Here is a 23,647-nt window from a genome sequence, read left to right on the forward strand (position 1 = left end):
CCAGCAAGTTGCTGGTGACTTCTCACCTCTCCCCCGCGTCCCCGCCCCCTCATTCCTCCCTCGCCTTCACCCCCACCCCCACCACTTCGCCACAGGATTTGTTTAAACCTTGGGAAACTGGTTCAGGTCCAGGTTTTGCTTTGATCCTTTTCAAAAACTGGAGACACAGAAGAGGGCTCTAGGAAAAAGTTTTGGATGGGATTATGTGGAAACTACCCTGCGATTCTCTGCTGCCAGAGCAGGCTCGGCGCTTCCACCCCAGTGCAGCTTTCCCCTGGCGGTGGTGAAAGAGACTCGGGAGTCGCTGCTTCCAAAGTGCCCGCCGTGAGTGAGCTCTCGTCCCAGTCAGCCAAATGCTCCTCCTCAGGCTTCTCCTGCTGACATCTGCCCTGGCCGGCCAGAGACAGGGGACTCAGGCGGAATCCAACCTGAGTAGTAAATTCCAGTTCTCCAGCAACAAGGAACAGAACGGTGAGTCTTTCCCCCATTCTCCCCCTGCTTGTTTCTCGCTGTGTGTGTTAACGTTGGCATTGTGCGTTGGTATGTGATGTACACCAGACTGCGAAGGTATCTTTGGTCTCTACATGCAAATACGCGCTCCGTTCACTGGCATGGACTGTTGAAGGTTAAGTGTAGTTTGCAACTTTGGGAGCTGCCACAAAGCTCTAAGAGGGCAACGTGAGTGCCACTGCAGCCTCAGTTAGAGTGAGGACATTCTGGGAGCAATTGTGAACGTCAGTTCAAATGCACATTGCAGGTTCGCTCATTGCCAAAGTTAGAAGTTCAAGAACTGCCTCTAAAAACGAATCCAAAATGAATGAGTCTTGGCATGTTTGACTTTACTCAGATTTGGGGAGGGCGAGGGGGGTCCGTCAGGAAATGTATCAGCCTCATTAATTGAAGCACTCTAGGTCGAAGTCATCAATTAATCAATGAGTAGATAGGAAATACAGAGGTCAAGAGGCTGTGTGGTCGTTTTTAGAGGAATTAAAAAGTGTATTTCTCTTGCGCCCTATTTTTTGTTTTTTAAACTTACCTTTGTACTCTGAAGTCCTTACCTTTCTGGTGGTGTGTTTTTGTATGTGTTGGTGAATGACTGCTATTTTGTGTGTGCTGGAAGCGACTTAATCCTGCATAGGAAATGAGAATTACTTTCAGCTTTCAAGTGTACCTGAAATGTTTAGAAAACTCTCAGATGCAAGTTCCCTTGGGCTGGGATTGCACAGAGCTGGAGAAAGGCTCCTTTCATAAAGCCAGGGCAGCTTCAGGGTGTGTAATTTGCTTAGCCTCTGAACCCATATGATTTACATCATTCAATTTCTAAACTCTTTTTCTCTTCATCTACCATTATGAAGTCATTTTTGAGAATACTTTGTAAATAGAAATTTTATACTGCACATGAAACCACAGTGTTCATGTAGGCTGTCTAAAATTGGAATATTTAACGCCCTGTTTACAAGTGGTGGCTCTTACTGTTATTTGAAAAGGAATATACATGTTTTTACTGCTTTGTATATCATCTATTCAGAATGCAAGGATTCTGTCACTTCATTACCCATGCAAAATGAACACAAGTGGCATAACTACAAAATTAAAATGGGGTGTGCTATATAGTTTTAAGTCACAGTGATTTTTTTTCCTTTTCATATTGGGGTGTTTCAAACCTTCAACTTTGAATTTAAACTCTATGAAGTGTTCATGTTTAAGAAAGCACAGAAAGTTTTAGGGTATAAAAATAGATAAAACAAGGATTCTGCGGACTTTTGCAAACATTATCTGTATTTGCTGTTGAGCAGCAAGACATAATATCACATTTATCAGCCAATATTAGTATGGTGCTTCTTACAACTTGCTAATGTGATGGCACATGGCACCTGCAGGCTCCTTGAGCTGCTGATCAAAGGGCAGCCTAAGGATCTATCTCTAATCACAGTAGCTGCAGAGGACTGGGGGAAAGTGATCAAAGGAGCCACAGCACCAGCTGTACCAGTGCAGGAAACAGATCAGACCAACCTTTGTTCTTTCTCATGTAAAATAAATGTCCATTTCAAACTATTGCTTCTTACTAGACAAGCTCCTCCATAATGACAACAATGCACAATATTCCTGGCTTCCTGGCTTCTGTTTTTTACTGTTCCTGTCCCATATCATTTCTCCTATTGCCTTGTCTTATCAAGCCTTTCTTGGCATCTCCCGGAATCTCTTTGCTAACCTGTTCTTCTCTTTGTCCTTTCCTTGCAGTTCTCTCTTGTGTTCCACATGCTATCATCACTTTGTAAGGGGCCCAGAGCTGTCATGAAGCATGTGGTCATAGGCCAAACTTTACCCAAGTAGGTTCACACCTTCAGGAGAGATGAGTTCATTAATCCAGGCCACACACATTCTGTTGCCATCCGAAGCTGGGCCATTTCCATTCTTAAGATGCATGATGCCAAAAATTGCTGCTTGTTTCCTAATCTGTGGGCAGAGTTTTGGGCTATGTTTAGGGGTTGGTCTATGTTAAGGATGGCGGCAGGAAGTAACTATAAGTAGAGGAACTACTTGTAGTTTTTTAGCCCAAGGAGAAGTGGCACTGGCCAGCACTAGGGGGCAATATAGAGCTATTTTCTTGCACATACTCAGGTTGATTTTTTGTACGTCAAAGTTTGAAGATGTGAGGATAACAGGTGGGTGCTGAAGAAGATTCCCCTGGAATGTAATCAGATTTGTTAGAGCTACTACCATTACCATTAGTACTACTACTTCTACTTCTTCTTCTGTTTGGCTTTCAAATTTTCCATTATGTGGGTAATTTTTTGCCCACATACTGAATTATGATTGATTTTTTTATTGGCCTCTTGCTATCTCAATTTTGACAGTTATACCGTCCTGTAAATATGAACCCTCCTTGAGGATACCACATAGAAGATCCCATTGGCCAGATCCCATTGACCTAGTTCGTGCATTGAATCATTTTGTGAACGGTCTTCTCTATCTCTGAAATGTCCAAATTGATATGACTATAGCAGCTCACTCTTGTCTTCAAGGACCCCTCGTCATGATACTCTCTTTTATTGAGTATTCTAAAGTCCCTAATGGTGTTTATTCAATCAGTATATCTGGCTGCTCAGTTTTAATATTAACTTATTTGTATTTGCTGTTGAGCAGCAAGACATAATATCAAGAGGAAGTAGAATTGGAAATTGATGGTATAGCCAATGCCGCATACATGGATTTAGACTGGATCATGTGGACATGGTTCAGAAGTAACTTTGAAGGGTTAGTGTCATTTACACTATTGTTAGGTATCTGGTTTTTGACCTACCATTGGGTTGCAGTTCTTGCCACTTTTACTGTACAGTTTTATCCTCTAATATTATAAGTTGACTTCATAAACCATACTTAATTTTTAACCTTACTTCTGACCCTGTCTCATATATGAAAACAAGGGTTTTCACATTTAACTTGAGGAAAGAGATTAAAAGATAACATTGACTTGCTTGGGGGGTGTCTGCTCTGTATACTTGGTATATGATCATGGTGAAAAATACTCATATTTTGTGCACACTGGTTTAGATGAGAATGCATATTGTGGAATGATTTAAGTTCTGGGATGGTGCTTCTGAGTTGTAGCAGAAAGAATCATACATTCAGGAACAAAACAAAACCTACTTTGTCTGTTGCATACAGCACAAAGAGATGTCAATGACAAAGTTGGTGGAGGAATGCCTCTTCTACCTGTGTTGTTGGTGAGTGATTTTTAGTTTACTCATAGATCAAGAGCGTGCGTATTCTTTTTTCTCATTTTCTTTAGCCATTCTGAATTTGGATTTGGAATATGCTGCTATTGGCTTCGATTGGTCTTATGAACATCAGTTATTGTATGTGTTCTTTTTCTCAAGGGCTTTTGTGGTATGTGGGGCAATTTACTTTGGTCTGCTGGTCATGCCCTTTTGCCTGTATCTTGTGTTCATGGATTTTCCGTCTCTTTATCAGTGCCAGCTTTCTCTTCCTACTGCTAATGTGCCCGTATCTAACAAAATTTAAGTTAAAAATGGAAAATTAAAAAAGGTGTCCAATCCCCTCACCATCGTTTTTAGGTGGCAACTTCAAATCTCTGTTTTATCAAAAACAGGTAACCACAATATTTAGAACAGTGTCCACGAGTAAGTAGGCTCTAACTGCAGACTAAAGGGACTTTCCTGTAAGTTTCCCTATAAGTTTTATTGCGTGACCTTTGTGACATTTATTTTTGTTGTTTAAAGGCTTTTTTACAAAAAAAAAGAGAAAAAACTTCCTCCTGGTTCTCTGCTGTGTGAGATAGTTGAGGAAGTTGAACAAGTACAGTGCCATTATGTAATGATGAATTTTGTCTTTTCACAGTAGGTGATTAAAAAGCTCTATTATATGGTAATTTATCTTCTGTATCAACTGTAATCATAGATATTGGATGGATGATATATTTTGCTTTTACCACTAAAAGATGTTTAGATTGGTTTGTAGGAAGCCTCAGGGATTAATATATCATTTGTTAAATAGTTGTAAATAGAGGATGGGATTGGACACTAAACTTCCCTCAGTGCTTCCATCTCTTCTACGAGCTGTAGCTCTGCTCAGGGACTGAAACCTTAGCTTTGTCTACTCTTATTTCACCCTTCCTGAAACTTATTTCTTAAATATCTTCTGTATATTAGCTTCTACTTCATGTTTTTTTTCAAATTTTAGACTGGTAAGATTCTAAGTTTTATCTATAAACTTTTGCACCTTTTGTAGAAACAAAATTCTAATGATAAGGTGGTATGTTAAATAAGTAATGATGAATCAAGACATTCATAACGTTCATAGTAAAAACAAAAAGTTTCCATGACTGATGAAATTTTCCCCATAGGTTTCTATTTGTGTCAACCAAAATGGCAGAAGTCATAAAGTCCCTTCATTTACTTACTCTGATTTTCGTGTTTCTAATTTGGAAGCATTATACATAATCAGAATATATAACTCTGTGTAACTCTATGTAATCTCTATATAACTCATTTATTAAGCAATCCCTGTTGCTTCTTTATCTTTTGGCTAAGATCAGTTGTAAACAATCTGTATGTTGTATTATTTTCCATCACCACTACCTCTAGCTATGATTTTATTTTTCAAATCTCCCTTTTATTAAGTCTCCTAAGAACACATCTAATATTTGGTAATCATTTAGTATGCACCAGTGTTAGTTACCATACTGATTACCAAAATGTTGCAATGTTGAAATATTTCCAATGAGTTGGGAAGAGACTAGTGCAACTCCTTTAAGACAAATGGACCAACACATCATGAAGCAGAAATTCCAATGCCTGGTACTGCTCAAGGCCTCTAAGATACTTCTGCAACCCTGCTGGCCTCTGTCCTGATGGATCAGTGTTTCTACCATACTGATTGTTAAGCATTTTGACACTTTTAGCTCTGGACAATTTAGTTCCTATTGGGGTTAAAATTTCTATCTTTTTTCCTCTCTGCTTAGCAGCTCATGCCTGACCCATGACTTGGAGGACCTGGAGTAAGGAAGGGGTATGGCTTCTTTCAAGCCCCCTTCCTGCAGCTCTTTTGGTTTTAGCTCCTCAAGGGTTATGGCCTGGGGAGAGATGGGAAGGTGGACATGGCACACTCAGCATGCAATTGCAACCTCCAGTCATTTGCCCCTGCCTCTTTGGCTAACACTAACCAGCTGCTCTTGCATGGGTAACACCTTCCCATCATTTAGATTAAATGATTCACTTTCTCAGAGAGGTCTTTTTTCTGACCACTAAATCTAAATTAACCACCTCTATCTTCTCAAGGTTAATTTATTAATTATGTGGTACTTAATACTCCTTGATATTCTTGTTGTTAATTTATGAATTAATTCATTATCTACCGACATCCCTCACCCCCCCCCCCCCCCCCCCCCCCCCATAAAATCTAAGTCATTGAGAGTGTGGACCTTGTTTGAATTGCTTCCTGTAGGAACTCCAGCACCTTAGACAGGTATGGCAGAGAGTGTGCCCGCTAAGCATCTGTTGAAAGGTTCTGGAGGTAGTTAGTATCTTATTAAAGAAAGGCTATGGTGTTAACTCTTAACAACAGGCCATCTTTTAAGATACCGTTTTGGTCTTGGAAGTTGCACACTGCTTGACTTCTTAAATAGGAAGATATGCTTGTTCATGTATTGGTAGTGATGGGTTGTGCCAATCAGAGTACCACGTTTTACTCTTGATAAAGATAGATGTTACCAAGTGAGCAGGTACCAGGCAAATGGATAGGTTTCCTAGAACTGGTTACTCTTTTAAAAGTGTCATTGCTGTGCATGGGCTTATATTTTCTGAAGATGGGGACTATTGTGTGATGCAGACCAAGGACTCTTGAAAATATTGCATAGATGACAAGCCTCCAAAATCTGTGTGCTTTCTGTATTCTATCCGTGGCTCAAGGATAACTTGCACAGGCTAGAACTCAGCAGCATGTGTGGTATGAGGAATGTTGGAGCTAGAAAGACCCCAGGAGCTTATCCTCCCTGGTGTGAAGATTGAGGCCTAGACAGCGGAAGTTGACTTGACTTTGTCAAGGTCACTTGGGAGCCACTATTAAACTGCTAAAGTGGTGATATATTTTTCCTTATGTGAGAACCAGTTAGGCAAATGGAATCCTAGTTTCAAAATTCAGGTATTTTTATAAAAGCATTTCTTTCTTATGTTAGTGGATTGCGTGCTTTTCAGATCCGAAGATGAGGTATAGGAATTTGTTGCTTCCGAAATATTTACAGGAACAGTAAGGGAAACAATCTCATACTAATCCCATTAGTCAAATGGAGCAGTATATATATATATAAATATACACACACACACACATATAGTGACACTTCTGTTTGTGTAGGCATCTGACAAATTGGCAAATAACTGGAAATACTACCTTTATAATGGTTACCATTATGTTAGAACCATACTTTAAGCAGGTATATAGATAAAGGACGTTTATTTTGATATTTTGGTTTATTCAGTGATGGTGATGAAGAATATGGCTGACATTGCCATGCTTGGTTCCACAAGGAAACTTTTTGGTAATAATTTTAACGTTTCACTTAGCAGGATGTCTTAATGATAAAAGTGCCCTAAAAATGAATAAATAAGCATGTTTAGTGAGCGCTAGAAAGTATAACCTATTATTTTTGAAATATATTTAATGAGTGGCCTTAACTTGTATTTACACTGTATTCTGTGGGATATTCTATTCAGAAGTTCAAGTTTTTTTTTTTTTTTTTAAGGTCAAGACCCTCAGAAAATAAATTCATAGCTATAAACTTGAATGGCTTGCCTAAAATATTTTTAATTTACCTTTTTAAATTTTTTGTTTGCAAAGTTCCCAAATCTGAAAACAAAGGGAGCTAAACATTATAAAGAGGAACTGTAATAACTACATTTATAATTAAAGTCAAGTTGTTATAAGTGATATTTTTGGTAGCATTAGCTAATTTTGTCTTTTACCTCATGGGAATGCATTTTAAGTTTAGTTTTGTTAATTTTATTTGTCATCAGATTTCTCGTTAGAATTCATGTGCCATCTTCAAACCACTTTTTGTCATCCCCTGGTGACTGAGTAGCTTCCTCCTGGGACGGTTATTTGCCCTGTTTCCACACCAGACCATCTTTGCCAGGCTGTCTTCTCTAAATTTGCTCCCTTGCTGTTCTGCTTAATTCCTCTTTTATTTTCAAACTATGATTTTTTTTTTTTTGTATTTAGCTTTTCCCCTTTTATATTTGTTTTAGTTTGTTTTGTTTTTGAGACATGATTTCACTCTGTCACCCAAGCTGAAGTGCAGTGGTGTGATCACAGCTCACTGCAGCCTTGATGACTTCCCCAGGCTCAGGTGATGTTCCCTTTTCAGCCTCCCAAGTAGCTGGGATTACAGTGGTGTGCCACCACTCCCTGCTAATATTTGTATTTATTTTTAGAGATGGGGGTCTTATGATGTTGCTCAGGCTGGTCTTGAACTCCTAGGCTCAAGCGATCCTTCTACCTCGGCCTCCCAGTGTGCTGGGATTACAGAGGCGAGCCACTGTGCCCAGCTGGATTTTTTTCTTTAGAATAGTAGTGGGGTTGTTTCTTAGTCCACTGAGATATGTATTGGATTGTTGCTGGGGTTTGTGGGGCGGGGCAGAGACAAAGTAGAGGTCTGATTCCTTAAGGGAAATCAACGTTCTCAAACAGAACAAGGCATTTTAATGGTAAGTGCAAGGGTGTAGCTTTACATTTCTACTGTATACACTGTGTGCTGATAAACCAGTAAGAACTGCCAGGAAGGACCCGGCAGCAGAAGGATTTAGATGCATTTTAGGGGGTAGTTGCATGAGTCTAAAGGGCTCTGAGTAAGCTTCTAGTTTTGCATTGCTTAATAATGAGTCTCCAGGAGTGACTGTTAGGTGCCACATTTGTCCTCAATGTTTGCAGATAGTATGCAGTTTATAAACTTTCCGTGAGGTATTAGGAAAAACACCAGGGCTTCACTGGCTAAGTAGCTTAGCTAAGGTCCCACAGCTGGTAGATGTTTGGACATTGGTCTGACTCCAAGCCAGGACTCAGAGCCACGTGCCTCCTCCTTCATAAGTTAAATGGTCTAATGTTTTATTAGAACATTGTTTTCATTCAGCAAATGTTTATGAGCGTGTGCTCTTTGCTAAGCTTTGCCCTAGGTGCCGCGTACACAGAGAAGAAGATGCAGACCTGCCTTTGAGAAAGTCGGTCAGAGGATGGCAGATCCTTCTTGTTACTTCATGGTCTATTAGTTTTGTGCTCGAAGTGCTATGAGAACACAGAGTGCTTTATTTCACTTCAAAAATGCTCTATTGATTTACTAAGTGGTTGGTTTTGTCTGGAAGGGAAGTTGAAGGAGAAAAGTTCCCACAGAGGAGGTGATGTGTTTTGAAGCAGGTCTGAGAGGGGAAAAAGAAGAATCCTAGTCTAAGGGAACAGCCTGAGGAAAAGAACAGACACATGAAGAGGTATATCATGGGCGACAGACAAGAAGCATCGTTGTTGAGAGTGAGGAGAGGCTAGAAAAAGTGGAAAGATGTCCTACACTTATGCATTCAAAGGCCCTGATGCTGTGTGTACTTTCTGCAGGGTTGACAGTTAACAAACAGAACAAAAAGAAAAGTCTTCATGTTTAAGATTCCATCAAAACCCTTCCCATTCAGTTCCTTTCTCAGCAGGCAGGCAGTGGCAGAGTTCTGCTTTGGTGTGTGCAGATAACTACTTGTTGCTGGAATGTTTTTCAGTCATCAGGCATGTTTGGAAGTTGTGAACGGGTTAGAAGGGCAGGCTGCGCAGCCTCAGTTCCACTCTCATGAGCTGAGCCTGTGTCCACACTACTCTGTATTACCTGCTTTATGTAAACAAAGAGCTGTTTTCACACTTCATTCACAAAACGGATGGCATGCAGAATGAGGCTGGGTGAAAGATGCGCAATTGGGATAAAAGGGAGGCAGCTTCCAGGACGCTGAATTAAAGTAATGAAGCTGTTACATCACAGGCAAAGAAAACAGTTTTAACAATTTTAGGAGGAAAAGATCTCAAGTTTGTGGAAAATTAATTGCTATGAGGTTACTCTTCATTGAGTATCTGCATCGTTTTTCCACTGACTTTCATTTGGGTCCCGTGTATATGAATGCTGGAAAGATTTTGTGGTATTTAAGGATTTGAAATGACTGAATTCTCTTGGTGGATGTACTTCTTGATGCCATGCCATTTTTCGAAGCTATGCTATTTGCATTCTAGGAAATCCTTGTTCGTGAATGGATACTATTTTAAGCATTTCAGTGTTTGCATGATAGAGATACACTTCTGTGCTTAAATATGCCCAGGTGGTCATTCCACCTACCCTTTGAGTCACTGCAGAGATCAGAAACCATTAACAACGGAAGTTGGACTTACGTGGTACTTATCTCCTGTTGTTTCTGGCAGTTATTTTGCTGCGTATTTATAAGGACATCTGTCTTTTAAGTAGTCATAATTATTTATCTTTTTTTTTTTTCTGCTGAGGAATAAATCACAGCTTGTTTCCCATAATGCCATATATATTCATAGTCTAGGGTGATTAGAAATGCAAATTGAGAGTCATTAAAGCTTTATAATTTATTTTGCTATGGTAGCAGATGATATTTAAAATCAGTGTGCTAAGAAGAAACATTTGCTTAAAATGTAAGATGTGAACAAATTAGAAGAAAGAAGTATTCATTTCTATTACTGGAAATTTCTTGCTGGGTCTGGGAAAAGGGGGAAACCTGCAGTGTTCATTTCTGATTTACTGTACTTTAAACCTGAGATCTAATGACAGGCAGGGTACAAATTGGAAAGAACATAGGAAAAACACAGTAATGAAAAGTATTTTCAGATTGTTCTATGCAAGCATACTAAAGACTCTCTCTTACTAGAGTACGATTTGCCTTTGGATTACCCATTAAAAGGATGAGTACATTTTATAGTAGTTGGTGGTTTTGTGAGTACTATAAAAACAAGGGAAAAAGTTGGATAATGCTGGTATGAAAAGTATAGATCTGTACATCCATAACCTGAGGTGGGGTGTCCTGGAGGCAGATCTCTGCTGGAAATATGTTAATTTTGTAGATAATAAAAGGCATTAGAGGATTCTTTGTTTTCAATAGACTGTGACATCTCTACAACTATGTATTTTATTATTGACTTTACTTTTATTTCTAAACAAAAGCTCACTATTTCTGGAGCTATAAATGAAAAAGAACATATATACACACACGTATATATGTGTGTGTGTGTATATATATCTGCATCTAAAGTTATAAAAACACTAGTATGCTATGAAGTCTGGTCTGTTGTATTGTAGAGACAATACATTTTCATGTAGACCTCCAGAAATAATGTACTTTTTTTTAGAAATAAAAGTAAAGTCAGTAACAAAATGCACAGTTGTAGAATTATCCCAAATTTATATATATGTGTGTGTGTGTATATATATATACACATATATATATATAAATTTACACATAAATATACACATATATTATTTATATATATGTGTGTGTGTGTATATATATATACACATATATAACAGTTTTATATATATAAAATGGGTTCCACTGTATCGTTGCATTGTGTTAGTCACTGTGGTCAAAACTGTCTGTTTCTAGAAAAAGCTGCAATCTGAAAATAGCAGGCAATTTCCCAGGTCACAATCTTGCTAGGATACTGAGAGATACTGAGTTGAGATACCTAACTGATAAATATTAACCCTTTAAAAAGTAGTTTTATCTGTGTTTTCTTTAGAATATTAGCAGTCTTGAGGTTATAAGCCATGATAACAAAGAAAAAATTAGTAATTAAATCATCTCTATTCTTATTTTAAAAGTTTTGCTTCATGGTGGAAAATTTACCTTTAATCTGTATTGATAACTTTTAATAGGCATCAGTTGGCCACCCCATTAAACTAACAGCTTTAAAATGGTTTCCTTTTAGAACTAACATTTACATCCTAGGAAATCAATTAGGGTGTCTAGATTTTACATTTCCCTTGCAATCTTTGTTTGCAGTCATTTCTGAGTGGCCAACCTACTGTAGCAAAAACTCAGAGGTGCAAATCTTCTGGAAGAAGTGTAAATGCCACAAGTTTACTTGGAAAAATGGAAAAATAGGACTTATTTAATATATCTGCCGAACATTTAAGACTGCATAAAGCACTGGAAATACTTGTGGTGTGTAGGAATGTGTGGTGTTTCAAAACTACAAACATTGTTCTGAAAATTTCCCCGGTAGTGGTGAATTATATGAGACCACGCCCATCTAAGGAAGGCTTGTTTAACTAGCCTGTGGTTCTGGGGCTCATTCAAACACTCTTAAACAAAATAAAGGGAATGGATGTAATAACTTCTTTATGGAAAGGCCATAAAAAGCTACAGGGCCATGTAAACAAATTGGGTCATTTACTAGATGTTTAAGTGATAGATTTGCAGTCCAAATTTAGGGGTGTGTTTTATGTTTTATAGGATGGTGACCGTGTTCTACCTTGAGAATGAGGTTGCAAGCTTATTTTTTGTTTGTTTGTTTTCGTCTAGTGCATGGAAATCCATTACTGCTATTTTGTATTGCAGTTGGAAAGCATAACTAAAATTCTGAGCAACTGCATTTATAAATCTTTTCAACTTTGAAAAATGGCTAGAAACTCATGTGTGAAGATTGAATTGATCTGATTTCTGGTGTCATTAGGTTCTTTTCAAGGAAAATAAGATGATTGAAATAGAAATTTTCCTTCTGGGCTCAGACATGTCTAAACTAATTGTAAAATAATTGTTCTGGCTTACAAGAGTAGACTTATAACTACAACTAGGTAAAGTAAAAAAATCTAACAGTTAGGATTTATAGTTACTGTCATTCTGCCAGTCTTGTAATAAAACTGCTATTATAACCACCCTAGTGTGAGATTCATTTGTCTTGAGAAGTGAGCAATAAGTCCTATCCAAGTTATCTTGTTTTTAGCAGAGCCACTTTATTGCGTTAGGATATTAATTTATCTTCTCTGAAATTGGGTATGATGATTGTGCCAAAATGGTTCAATAAAGGGGAGTTTGGTGGGTGGATGTATAAAAATATGTCGTGCTGCGCATTAATGGTGATGACTAGTGGCAATGGGAGCTAGAAATAAACTTGGAAATTGAAGTAAGCACAGGAAACGAAATAATTTTTATGTCGATACCATAACATTTATTCATTCTGTAACTTCTGTCAGTCGTGGTTGGCTCATTTGGCCTTAAAGGAAGTGATTGTGTAAGAAATCCTTAGTAAAAATCAATGAGCCTTTCTAAGTTTTGAAAACTGATGGCATCATACCACACTGGCAACTTTTAAGTGTTACTGCTGGAAGTTTGGCAGCAGAAATAACTGCTTCAGCCTCACAGGCTTAAAAAACAACGGACAATGGTGGATATTATAGTTTCTGTGTAATGTGTGACTTGCTATTTCCTTTTTTTTTTTTTTTAAATGAGTAACTTGATGGCCTTAAGTCTATGAAGAAACCTAAGATCTACATTTAAACTGGATTTTCTGTGATCCTGAAAACAGTTCACACCTTTCTGCCTTAGGTATCTGTCTGAAGCTGAGGCATTGTGGAAAATACAAAGGGAAATTAGGCTTAGTCACTGCCTTCAAGTAGTTTATAGTCAAAGGGAAAGAAAAGACACAGGTATATTAGAGAAAAAGTAGCGATAGTATCATGTTTGGTGGGAATTCAGAGAAAGGCAAGATTATTTAGCTGAGCCATTAGAAAAGGCTGAGAAAAGTTGTTAGGGGAGAGATACATATATATATATTGAACAAAGGGGCCAGGAAAGATGAGCATCATTTGCATGTGCAGAATCAGAGGTGGGATAGGATTTTGGCAGCTGGAAACCTGGGGAGTAGGTATTCATAGTAAGGAAGTGTGGGAAATTCATGCAATCAAAAGTGTAGTTTGTTTTGAGGCAGACCTCAGAAGTAGGTTCAGTGGGAAGGTCATTGGAAATAGGAAGCACAAAGGGAGGAACTTTGATGTATGACTTGGGCTTGAGTAAATAGAAGAGTGATTCTTCATGCTTTATTGTGAACTCCTTTATTGGCCCTCCCATCCCAGCTATGTGGGCAGCCAAATTATGAATTAAATCTGATTCTGGATGGTACGTACAAGAGAGAAACAGAATGAAGGTTGCTCAACATTGAAGAATAAGGTCAGAAGGAAAAGGAAATCTCACAGGAAGAAATTCCCTGAAGAGGAAGCCATGAAGGAAAAAAAAGTCAGTGCAGTCACAAGGCAGGTAGTGAAGGATGCCAGGGAAGGAGAGAGAGAAAAATCACAGAAATTGGCCTATATGATAAAATACAGCAGAGACTGAAAAAAATGAAGACCAATGAGCGGTCTCTGATTTTTCCAGGTTGACACAAAGAAAAAATCTTCCGTATAATAAGTGGTGTAGAAGAATGGACGTGGAGTAAAGTGAGGAAGTGAGACATCAAGGTTTTAAGAGAGAAGGAGATAGTGGTTCCAGGATGGAAGGAAACATGTTTTGTTTCTTTGCTTGTTTTGGAGGTTTGGGAGAGAGCCAGAGGAGTGGAAAAGATTAAATGTGTAGCAAGAGATAAGCCTTCTATTTTAGAAAGTTCCTGTACAGTTGATATTGGAACACAGGTAAAGTAACTGTAGAGCATTAAGCCACATACCAAATAATCACAGTAAGAACTGAGCCTATTTGGTAGGGAAGTAGGTATTAAGTTTTGGAGGAAGTGATCCTTGAGATAATTTTTGATAAAGTGAGGGATTCAGCATGCATAGAACAGCTTCTTGCCATTTTTCTTGAAAATCCGTCTTATTGCCACTTGGATGTCCTGGTCCCTTTCTTGTGGAAACCTCAGTTCCGCTGGAACATCCATTTAACATGTATATTTGGAGGACTTACTATTTCTCATAATCTGCGTTGCTCTTAGCACTCCAAGTCTGAGAAAGCAACTTAAAACTAATAGATTTTGTCCTACTTAAATATTATTCCTCCACAATATTTCAAAATATATAATATAGTATGTTAAGTAAGCATGGAATTATTGTCAAGCTAATAAGGACATAATAACATTGCTATTTTTAGGTAAAATAATTATCTTTACATTTGTAAATTTCTACATTCTCACTATCATCCCAAACCAGGTGCTGATTACCTATGACCTAAACTGTGACAAAGTGTTCTTATTCTTCCTTCTGTGACTCAGGCTTTTCCCATGCCCTGTCACCCGCCATCGATCATTTGCAGGAGGTTAATGTCAGATAAATCTTATAATAGAGTTCTGGTTGTGTCTACTCTAGTCAAGCTTGGATTGGTGCTTTGCAAACTCTAATATACGTACAAATCACCGTATTAACATTCAGATTCTAATTTAGTAGGTCTTGAGTGAAACCTAAAAGTTTGCATTGTAACCATCTCACAGGTGATGCTAATGCCATTGGACTGAGGACCGCACTGTGAGTAAGGAGTCTACGTTGTTGTTCTCCATGACTACTGTGCTGTCACCCCAGTCTTCTAATACAAAGATTACACAAAACTGACCTCTGCTCACCCCAGAGATCTGTACTTTCCTGACCCCATGTATTGCTCTGCCAGCTCTCAAACAATAAATTAATTTAAGCCAATACACAAAAGTATTTGTTGTGCTGATTACTGTGTCACATCCTGAAAACAGGTAAACAAAATGTCCTTTGTGTGCTGGATATTCATAATCAGTGTTGTTCATGTTGCACTAGACATATGCTTAGAATGCCCACGGACCCAGGGATGTTCTGCTTTGGGGTCAAGTAGGGCTTCTCATGGGGCTATCATTGAGTAGGGTCTTGAAGGATAAATAATTCCCCAGAAAAGGAAGAGAGAGTTCTAATCAGAAGGTGCAGACTTGTGAGAGGGCACAAAGCCTATTCAAAAATGAACTGCTTTTGGTGAGAAGATTGAAAAATTATTCATGAATTTTGAGGGCTCTGTCTGACATACTAAGAGCATGTTTAGATGCAGACTCATGAGATGATAGGGCACCATCAAAAGACCTTGGCTGATGGGTAATGATTATAGCCTTCTGCGTCAATTCCTAATAATAAGGGTGTGTCTTTTGTTTATGTGTATATTCTTACACCTATAACAGATCATTAAATATTCATAAATTAATCAGGTTTGATTTTTTGTTTTTTTAAACACATTTTGCATTTTTTCGTATTATTATTTTATCAGCAAATAGTGTTTTCCCAACTTTATTGAGTATAGCTGACAATTAAAACTGCGTATGTTTACCATATTAAAAGGAATGTTTTGATATATGTATACATTGCAAAAGGATTACCACAAAGCAGCTAAATTAATTTATCCATCACCTCACATAGTTATCCTTTTATTTTTTTTGGGGTGAAAATATTTAAGACCTACTCTCTATACAAATTTCAAATATGGAATTGTTTTCTTTCCAAAAAACAGGTACTACAGGGTGATTGTAAAGGACAGAGAAACTAGAGGTGCAGACTTGTGAGAGGGCACAAAGCCTATTCAAAAATGAACTGCTTTTGGTGAGAAGATTGAAAAATTATTCATGAATTTTGAGGGCTCTGTCTGACATACTAAGAGCATGTTTAGATGCAGACTCATGAGATGATAGGGCACCATCAAAAGACCTTGGCTGATGGGTAATGATTATAGCCTTCTGCGTCAATTCCTAATAATAAGGGTGTGTCTTTTTGTTTATGTGTATATTCTTACACCTATAACAGATCATTAAATATTCATAAATTAATCAGGTTTGATTTTTTGTTTTTTTAAACACATTTTGCATTTTTTCGTATTATTATTTTATCAGCAAATAGTGTTTTTCCCAACTTTATTGAGTATAGCTGACAATTAAAAACTGCGTATGTTTACCATATTAAAAGGAATGTTTTGATATATGTATACATTGCAAAAGGATTACCACAAAGCAGCTAAATTAATTTATCCATCACGTCACATAGTTATCCTTTTATTTTTTTTGGGGTGAAAATATTTAAGACCTACTCTCTATACAAATTTCAAATATGGAATTGTTTTCTTTCCAAAAAACAGGTACTTCAGGGTGATTGTAAAGGACAGAGAAACTAGAGGCTGGGACAGCAGTTTGAAGGCATTTACAGCCTTTCAAATGCCAGATAGTGGGAAAATAGCCGAGTGAGTTAGTGCCTGGGGTGTGGAATGGAAGGGAACCATCATCTCTCCTTCATGCTGCGTGTTCAAAGCCAAGATGGATTTAAGGCCTTGTCTGACTGGTCCCCTCTCCACCGTATAAAGCCTTCCCTCTTTCTTTCAGTCTGGTATGTCTGCCTTCAGAATAGTGCAGAGTTGACCACTTTCTACCTTGAATTCTAATTATATATGCCTTTTAATCTTCCATAATTTTCAAGTGTCAGAGAATAAAATGTTGAATAATCTCTAGCCTAGTGCCCCACTGGATGGTAGATCTTTTAAGTGAAGTGAAAACAGCCCACTTAGACCCAACACAGCTTGTTCTGCTGCAGTGTTGGCATCTGGTGTCATAAATCATCATTGATGGGTTCTAAACGAGTCATATGCCTTATTTCACAGCTGGGGGATGCGCCTAACGTCTGGCTTCATTTTGAGGAACTACAAGGGGCTAACTGGAGAGCCTCAATCTTTTTGCTTAGACTGAGTAAAATGAATGCACAAATAACATGATTGGCAAAATTATAATGATGACTGCTTAGAATGTTATTTCCTCAATAAGAAAAAGAAATGTATCATTTCCAGGAAACTTATTTTAAACAGGGAACTTTAGGATAAAGTTTTATTGCAATCAATTTATTATAGAGAAGAGCATGACCATTGAACGTTCATTTTCAGTAACTTTGACGTATTTTTTGTTTTGAATTATTTCCCCTTTTGCTCTTTCTAGTTAAGATAAGATATAACTCATGTGCTTTCTTATTTTAGTTTGTTTTCTTTTTTGCTTTGAGGTTTTGAGATTGACAACTGTGATTTATCCCAGGGAAGGCAAAGATCTTGAAAAGTTAGTCTTTTAAAAAATCACTCAAAGAATATAGTTTTTTTCCCCTTGGAAATAAAGTTGATTTTCTCAGCTCTGATCCTATGAGATTATGGGCAGAACTAAGTAGTCCTTAGTTCTGGCATGTGGACAAAACAGAAGCAGACCCTGGAGAGAGAGTTCAAAATTCATGGCAGTAAGCACATGTTCGGTATGCCAATATTTATGGTGTCACAACCAAATTGAAACCATAACCCTCTGCTATTTACGTAAGTATGGTGCCCAGACTGCACAAGTTTATGCCTATGTTTCCCAGTAAATTTAAGACAATAAAAATATTCAGTACCCCTAGACACCAGACTATTTATTTTCTTGTTCATTTTGTTTCTCTCTATGAGGCAGAGTGAATTGTCTTAATTTATATTCATATTTGAAGTCAGCCAGCATGAGAAGGAATGGCATTTAGTGGGGATAGAGACTGCTTTTGTGCTTTCATATGTAATGTATCCAGGCCATTGTGTCCTGGTATCCTTAGTTCCTGAGCTGGGGTGAGTTGGGGGTATTGATTATTGATAGTGAACATAGACTGCTTCTTAGATGGGTAAAGTTCAGCCTTCATGTCTTATGTCTTATGCTCTTAGAGAACCTGGGTTTCACCACTTTCGTCAAAAACAGACACACATACTGTTGGTAGGAAGTCATGTTTTATGTCTTTTTCTGGCAACTTTTAAAGTATTATAATTCTAAAGTGTTTATCATCTGGTAAAAGTTTAAAAACAATGAAGTTTCGGAACCACTCTTGAGAGTACATCTTTTTTTCTCTGCTTTTTCAAGACAAAGATATCTAGTAATTTAAATTGTAATAGCATTGTCATGCACTTGTACAGCAATATAATTGAGAAAGATAATAGAAAAACCAAATAGCATATCACATTTGCTGAATGTGAATGCATTCTTAATGAACCTTTTGAGAATCCCAGACTCCTTCTGATCCTTTTACCATTAGTTGACTTTAGTCTAGAAAACAATTTGGACAGTAACCAGATTGCTAGGTGTCTTTTAGTAGGTTGGCTGTTTGATTTGGCTCTTTGAGAGATGATCCTATATCTCTGTCAAGGGAAAGTTTTTCCAAACAATTGGTGACTGGAAAGTGAGGAATGTTTTGTGCAAGAAGGGAGGCTTTCTCGTTTACAGTATAAAAGACATTTTGGAAGAGTAACTCCCAAGTAAGCAAATGAAGCTTGACTATGTAAATCCTTTTACTTAAGGGATAGAATCCAAGATATTTAAGAAATCATTTTATTTTTTGAGTTCAGTAATTTAAATATTGTGCTTAGGCTTTTTGTTGGCACTGCAAACATTTTATTAAGATTTCGCTTGGTGTTTCCATAAGACAAATTTCATTATGCTTTATTTGTAAATAATTGTCTTAAACCTAGATAAAAGAGAAAACAAACTTTTCTGTACCATATTCTTTCAGACTAATTATTCAGTGTTTTTTTGTGCCCCAAATTTGAAAATGATCACAGATTTTCACTGACCTTTTATGTCTAATTTTGGTGCTGGAAAATAAAACAGATTACTTAGGGTGTTTAAATCCTGTACAGATTAGTAAACAATACCAAGGAAATTTACTTGGTGTTAATAGAAGGTTGAGGAAGATTACTGGCTTTTGCAGTCCATTAGTAGATCAATTTGTTAAACGTTTAGTGCTAGGAATCTCATTTATCAGGAAATATCTTAGGCACTGGGGAGAATTGGCCTGTGCTATTTACATTCTAGTCTAGTTGCCAAAATTGATTTTCACATTTTGTATGTGACTTAGCTCTTTGTACTGCAGTAGATACCAGGTTAAAGCGTAGTTCATATCTTAAAACATTAATAGATTTTGTTTCAATGCTGCCAATAATTTCAGTGAGTAACAAAAAAATATACTTTCATTAAAATGTTCTTAATGATTTCTATTTGATTTTCTATATAATTATAAATGTTGCCATTTACCCCAGTGGCTTAATGACAACAAATAAGTATTACATTTTGAGCAAACTTGGCAGTATCATTGTATGTCAGTATGTAATAGCTAACCTGTAATTTAGGTTAATTCCATCATTAGTTTATGACTTGAAATTCTTTGTTTCTGGCTGCTTCATGACTTCTTTAAGCACAAAGAGGATATTGGTAGAATCAGGCATGTAGGAAAAGGTCTAGAAATACAGTTTTGATTATGATTATTTGAAACTCTAGTGTTTTAAAATCCAGCAGATGCATTCCTTTGCCTAAATATATTATGTCTTATGCTATAAAGAGGACATATTTTATTTCATTTCAGTGTACATATTAAAACAGGTTATACCCCAAATAAGATAATATGACTAATGGTTGTCAGTGCTCTAATTTGGGGAAGACAGTTTGAATCAGAAAATATTCTTGGAGGAAGAATATTCTTTTTTCCTATCTATTTAGGCATTCACTGGAACTTTCTTTACTCCTAAAATTTATGCTTGAAATGGCTCAGAGTTTGTATATGTGGAGCATATTGGAGGCTGATTGTATCTGAGTTTAGGAAAGACTTGATCCCTTGTGCAATGAAGTCTTTCAAAGAAAGCCAGGATTTTTTTTTTTTTTTTTCCCCTATAAGATAGATTGGGTATTCAGGCTCAGATTTTAGCTAGATTAAGAGGGACCTTTCTCTGTCCAGAATAGTATCACAAAATTAAGACTGGCTCTGGAAGAGAGGCAGGGAATGCCCTCTTTTCAATGTCACACACCATTTGAATTGTGTTTGATAAATTTGTATCGTGACCTTGAACATGAAACCACTCAGAAATCCTGGTTAATTTCTGCCCCGTGCACCAGTCTCCAAGGGGAGACCTGCCTTTGCCAACAGTCCATTCAGTAAGAAACAAAAATATTAAAACTCCACAATCACAGCTTGTATGGTCAATAAGGGTTGCAAAAAGTAAAAATAATTGATCCTGGCATGTTTATAAGCAATTATATATAAATACAGGAACATGTATATTACGAATTTTCTTTAAACTATTTGCCTACTTTGATTACAGAGAGAAGGAAACCTCACGATGAAACTGACTGAATAAATTTAAACACTGTTGTGAGAACATTGTTTTATTAAGTCACTGGAATGTAAGATATATGAAGCCTGAAATTTTAGTTGTTGTTATTGGAGGTTTATTTATTTTATCCTACTGCTTTGTCTTCAGGATCTAGAACCTTGCCTGGCAGGCAGTACTCTAACATTATTTGTTTAGTGAATGAAGAGAAGGGTGTAAGAAGCATCTACCTCTGGAGATAAAATACAATGAGATGAAAGAGAAGTATATACGATATTTTCCCTTCTGCCTGTTTTGATTATAAACCGTCATATCCATAGGGCCTAGATCAGGGCTTGGTAGTTACTCTGAAATTGAAAGATTCAATAAGTGAATTTTACATGTATAAAATGTGAACTGCTGTTTTTTTTTTTGTTATATCAATTGTCATTTTAATTTTGCTCTTTTTGCCAACTTCTAGAATTTTTTTCTTATTTATTTCACAAATTTGTAGTCATATAGTAATTCAACAGTTATAAACATTTTGAAGTTCTGTGTATTTGTGGGTATAAATAGATTTTTTTCAATTTAACACTGGTTTCAAGTTGCTTATTGGACTATAGTGGAGAGGGAAAAAACAACTTTTCTTCTACCTCTTAGGTTTAGAAGTTGCGGCCTACAAATTAAACTGACAAAAGACAGAGTAACAGGAGAAAAGGCATATTAGTTTTATTAATATTTTAAAATTTGTTTGCATAAGGACTTCAAAGTAAGGATGTGAAAATCTTAAAAAGCAGTTAGACTTGGAATTTTCTATACCATTTTAACAAATGATGATAAATTGTGGAGAAGTGACTAGACAGTAGAAAGGGGATTTGAGCTGCTAGCACCAATGAAGTTTGGGAAAGTGACTAAAAACATGGGGAAACTAATATTATTATCTAATCATAACAGATAATATTATTTTAGTAAGTTTATTTTAGTTAAGTCTGCATATACAGTCTCATTCCAGCACCAGCTTTGTCTCTGCTAAGGGGTCACTTTCCTCATCCTGGAATGGAGGGGAAAGGGGCATTTATGTCATCTTCAAAAAGGAAAATTTATATACTACTTTTAGGCAGATAACTGGAGAACAGAGAACTTTTCCCAGATCTGTTTATTCTTACTTGTCTTCAGCTCAAAATAATGCTTATGCCAAAAAGGCATATTTTAGGGTGTCATACTCAAGAACCCTTCATAATCATTGATTAAAACAATTGACTGTTTCTGATACATATATAGCCTAGGAAAATTGTCGTAGGTATTGCTGGTGGTTTTTGGCCATGCTGGTGCTTTTGTACCTTTGAGTGACGTTATTTTTATTTCCTGTTATGCTTATTGCTAATTTTCCTGAAGGTAAAGCTGTAAGTTACAAATACATGTGATCCAATTCTTAACAACTTCTGCCGGGACTGACCCTATGTCATCTCAGGTATGACCTCAAGGGGACATAGGGGAAGGGGAAACAGGTCTATTTTCTCATTTGTGCCATCCTTGATTTCCATAGAAAGTCAAAAGTCATTCTAGTAATACACACTTAGGAAATGTGAAACGTTATGACTCATTTTATTTTGGCTTTGCACAGTGTAGAAAATTTCTTGGCTAGGAAGAAATTCCTTTTCAAACTACCGGTCCTCCCCAAACAATTCTCCTCCCTTCTGAATAGGTAGTTCTCTCTTTGCACAGACATTCTTCTGGGCTTAGCTGCTGTGTAACCTCCTAACCCTTCATTAATAATTTCCTGAAGCCAGTTTGTTATAAAGAAATATTGCAGCACAGTGTGTGAGCAAGAGAGAGAGAGAGACAGACAGACAGACAGACACACCCACCCACTACTTTTTAGTGACCAACTAGAATGGGATTAATGCTGTGAAAGAAATGAAAAAAAACTGCACATTAGACTTTTTCCCCATTGGTTTGCATGGTAATCAAGGAGATCACCCCCTTAGGCAGAAGGTAATAAATGGTTTTCAACTTCTCTCCATTATTCAGAATAAATGGCTCATTTCTATATTGTAGACATATTTAATAATGCTTTGAGTATTTAAAAGAATAATCATGAATCTTTCACAGATTTCTTAATAGTAGGAGATCATTGGTGAGTAAATTTCTCTCTTTTTGGCTCTTAACAAAAGAGGTGGTCTCTCTTTTCTTGAAGAAATCACCAAGGAACTGGGTGGGTTCAGAGATGGAAATTTGGGCTTCCACTCTCCTGCACTATAATCCTTTCTCACCTTTCTCATATTTCAGCAGCACAGGACCCCGGTGAATTTCACACTGGTCCTGTGGCTAGCCAGTAGAGCAATATACCTCCCACAAGAAATGCTGTGAATTATACAGAGCTGTCATTACTCGGGATACGGGGCAATGATCAAAATGCTGTTTCCACAGAAAAATGCTTACACTCTAATGTTAAGTGAAAAAGCAGAGTGAGAATAAGATTTTAAGTATTTTATATATGTCCCCATAAATATTTCTAGGTATGTAGAGGAGCTAGAATGAAACACACTAAAATGTTGTAAGTATTTCATCTATAAAGGCTGTAGGGCAGCAGTGGGGGTGTTGATATTTTCTAAAATACATAGTATTTTCCAAGTTTCCTATCATAAGCTTATATTACTACTATATTAGAAACGATGCTGTTTAAACAGAGAGTTTAGGGAAGGAAAATACAAATAACATTTTCTCCTCTTCTAATGGAAAGCACTTTAATATGCCAAGACGTTTTTTAGAAGCCTAGGAGGTGGCATTCCTAATGGTGGCCCTTCAGGCTTAAAATTTAAAATTGGCTCCTAATTTTATCCCAGAGCTTGATGTGGATATAGTCAAAACGGCCGCAGCAGTCGGCGCAGGAGAGCCATCACAACAATTATCTATGTTGTTTTTGGCAGTTTATAAGAAATGTTGTTTTCACAAGACCTAAGAGTTTTGTCTGGGAAGAAAGAAGATAGCTGCCAACATTTGGCACCATATGGGGTTTTCATCTTTTCCTTTTTTTTTTTTTTTTT

At 37.1% G+C, this 23,647-nt stretch overlaps 1 protein-coding gene across 3 annotated transcripts in view; it reads left to right on the forward strand.

The window, feature by feature from the left end:
- PDGFC (platelet derived growth factor C) overlaps positions 1-23,647 on the forward strand; it is a 222,403-nt gene that overhangs the window by 633 nt on the left and 198,123 nt on the right. Inside the window, exon 1 of one of the 3 annotated variants that reach the window (XM_017871044.1) lies at positions 1-471. The exons of 1 other annotated variant lie outside the window; for it this stretch is intronic. In XM_017871044.1, the coding sequence (XP_017726533.1) occupies positions 354-471 (118 nt within the window). In that variant the 5' untranslated portion in view covers positions 1-353. The remainder of the gene's footprint in view (positions 472-23,647) is intronic. One more of the 3 variants, XM_017871045.1, reaches the window with a different exon arrangement.

The sequence above is a fragment of the Rhinopithecus bieti genome, unplaced genomic scaffold (assembly GCF_001698545.2).
Source record: "Rhinopithecus bieti isolate Rb0 unplaced genomic scaffold, ASM169854v2 scaffold_3878, whole genome shotgun sequence".
Taxonomy (NCBI): domain Eukaryota; kingdom Metazoa; phylum Chordata; class Mammalia; order Primates; family Cercopithecidae; genus Rhinopithecus; species Rhinopithecus bieti.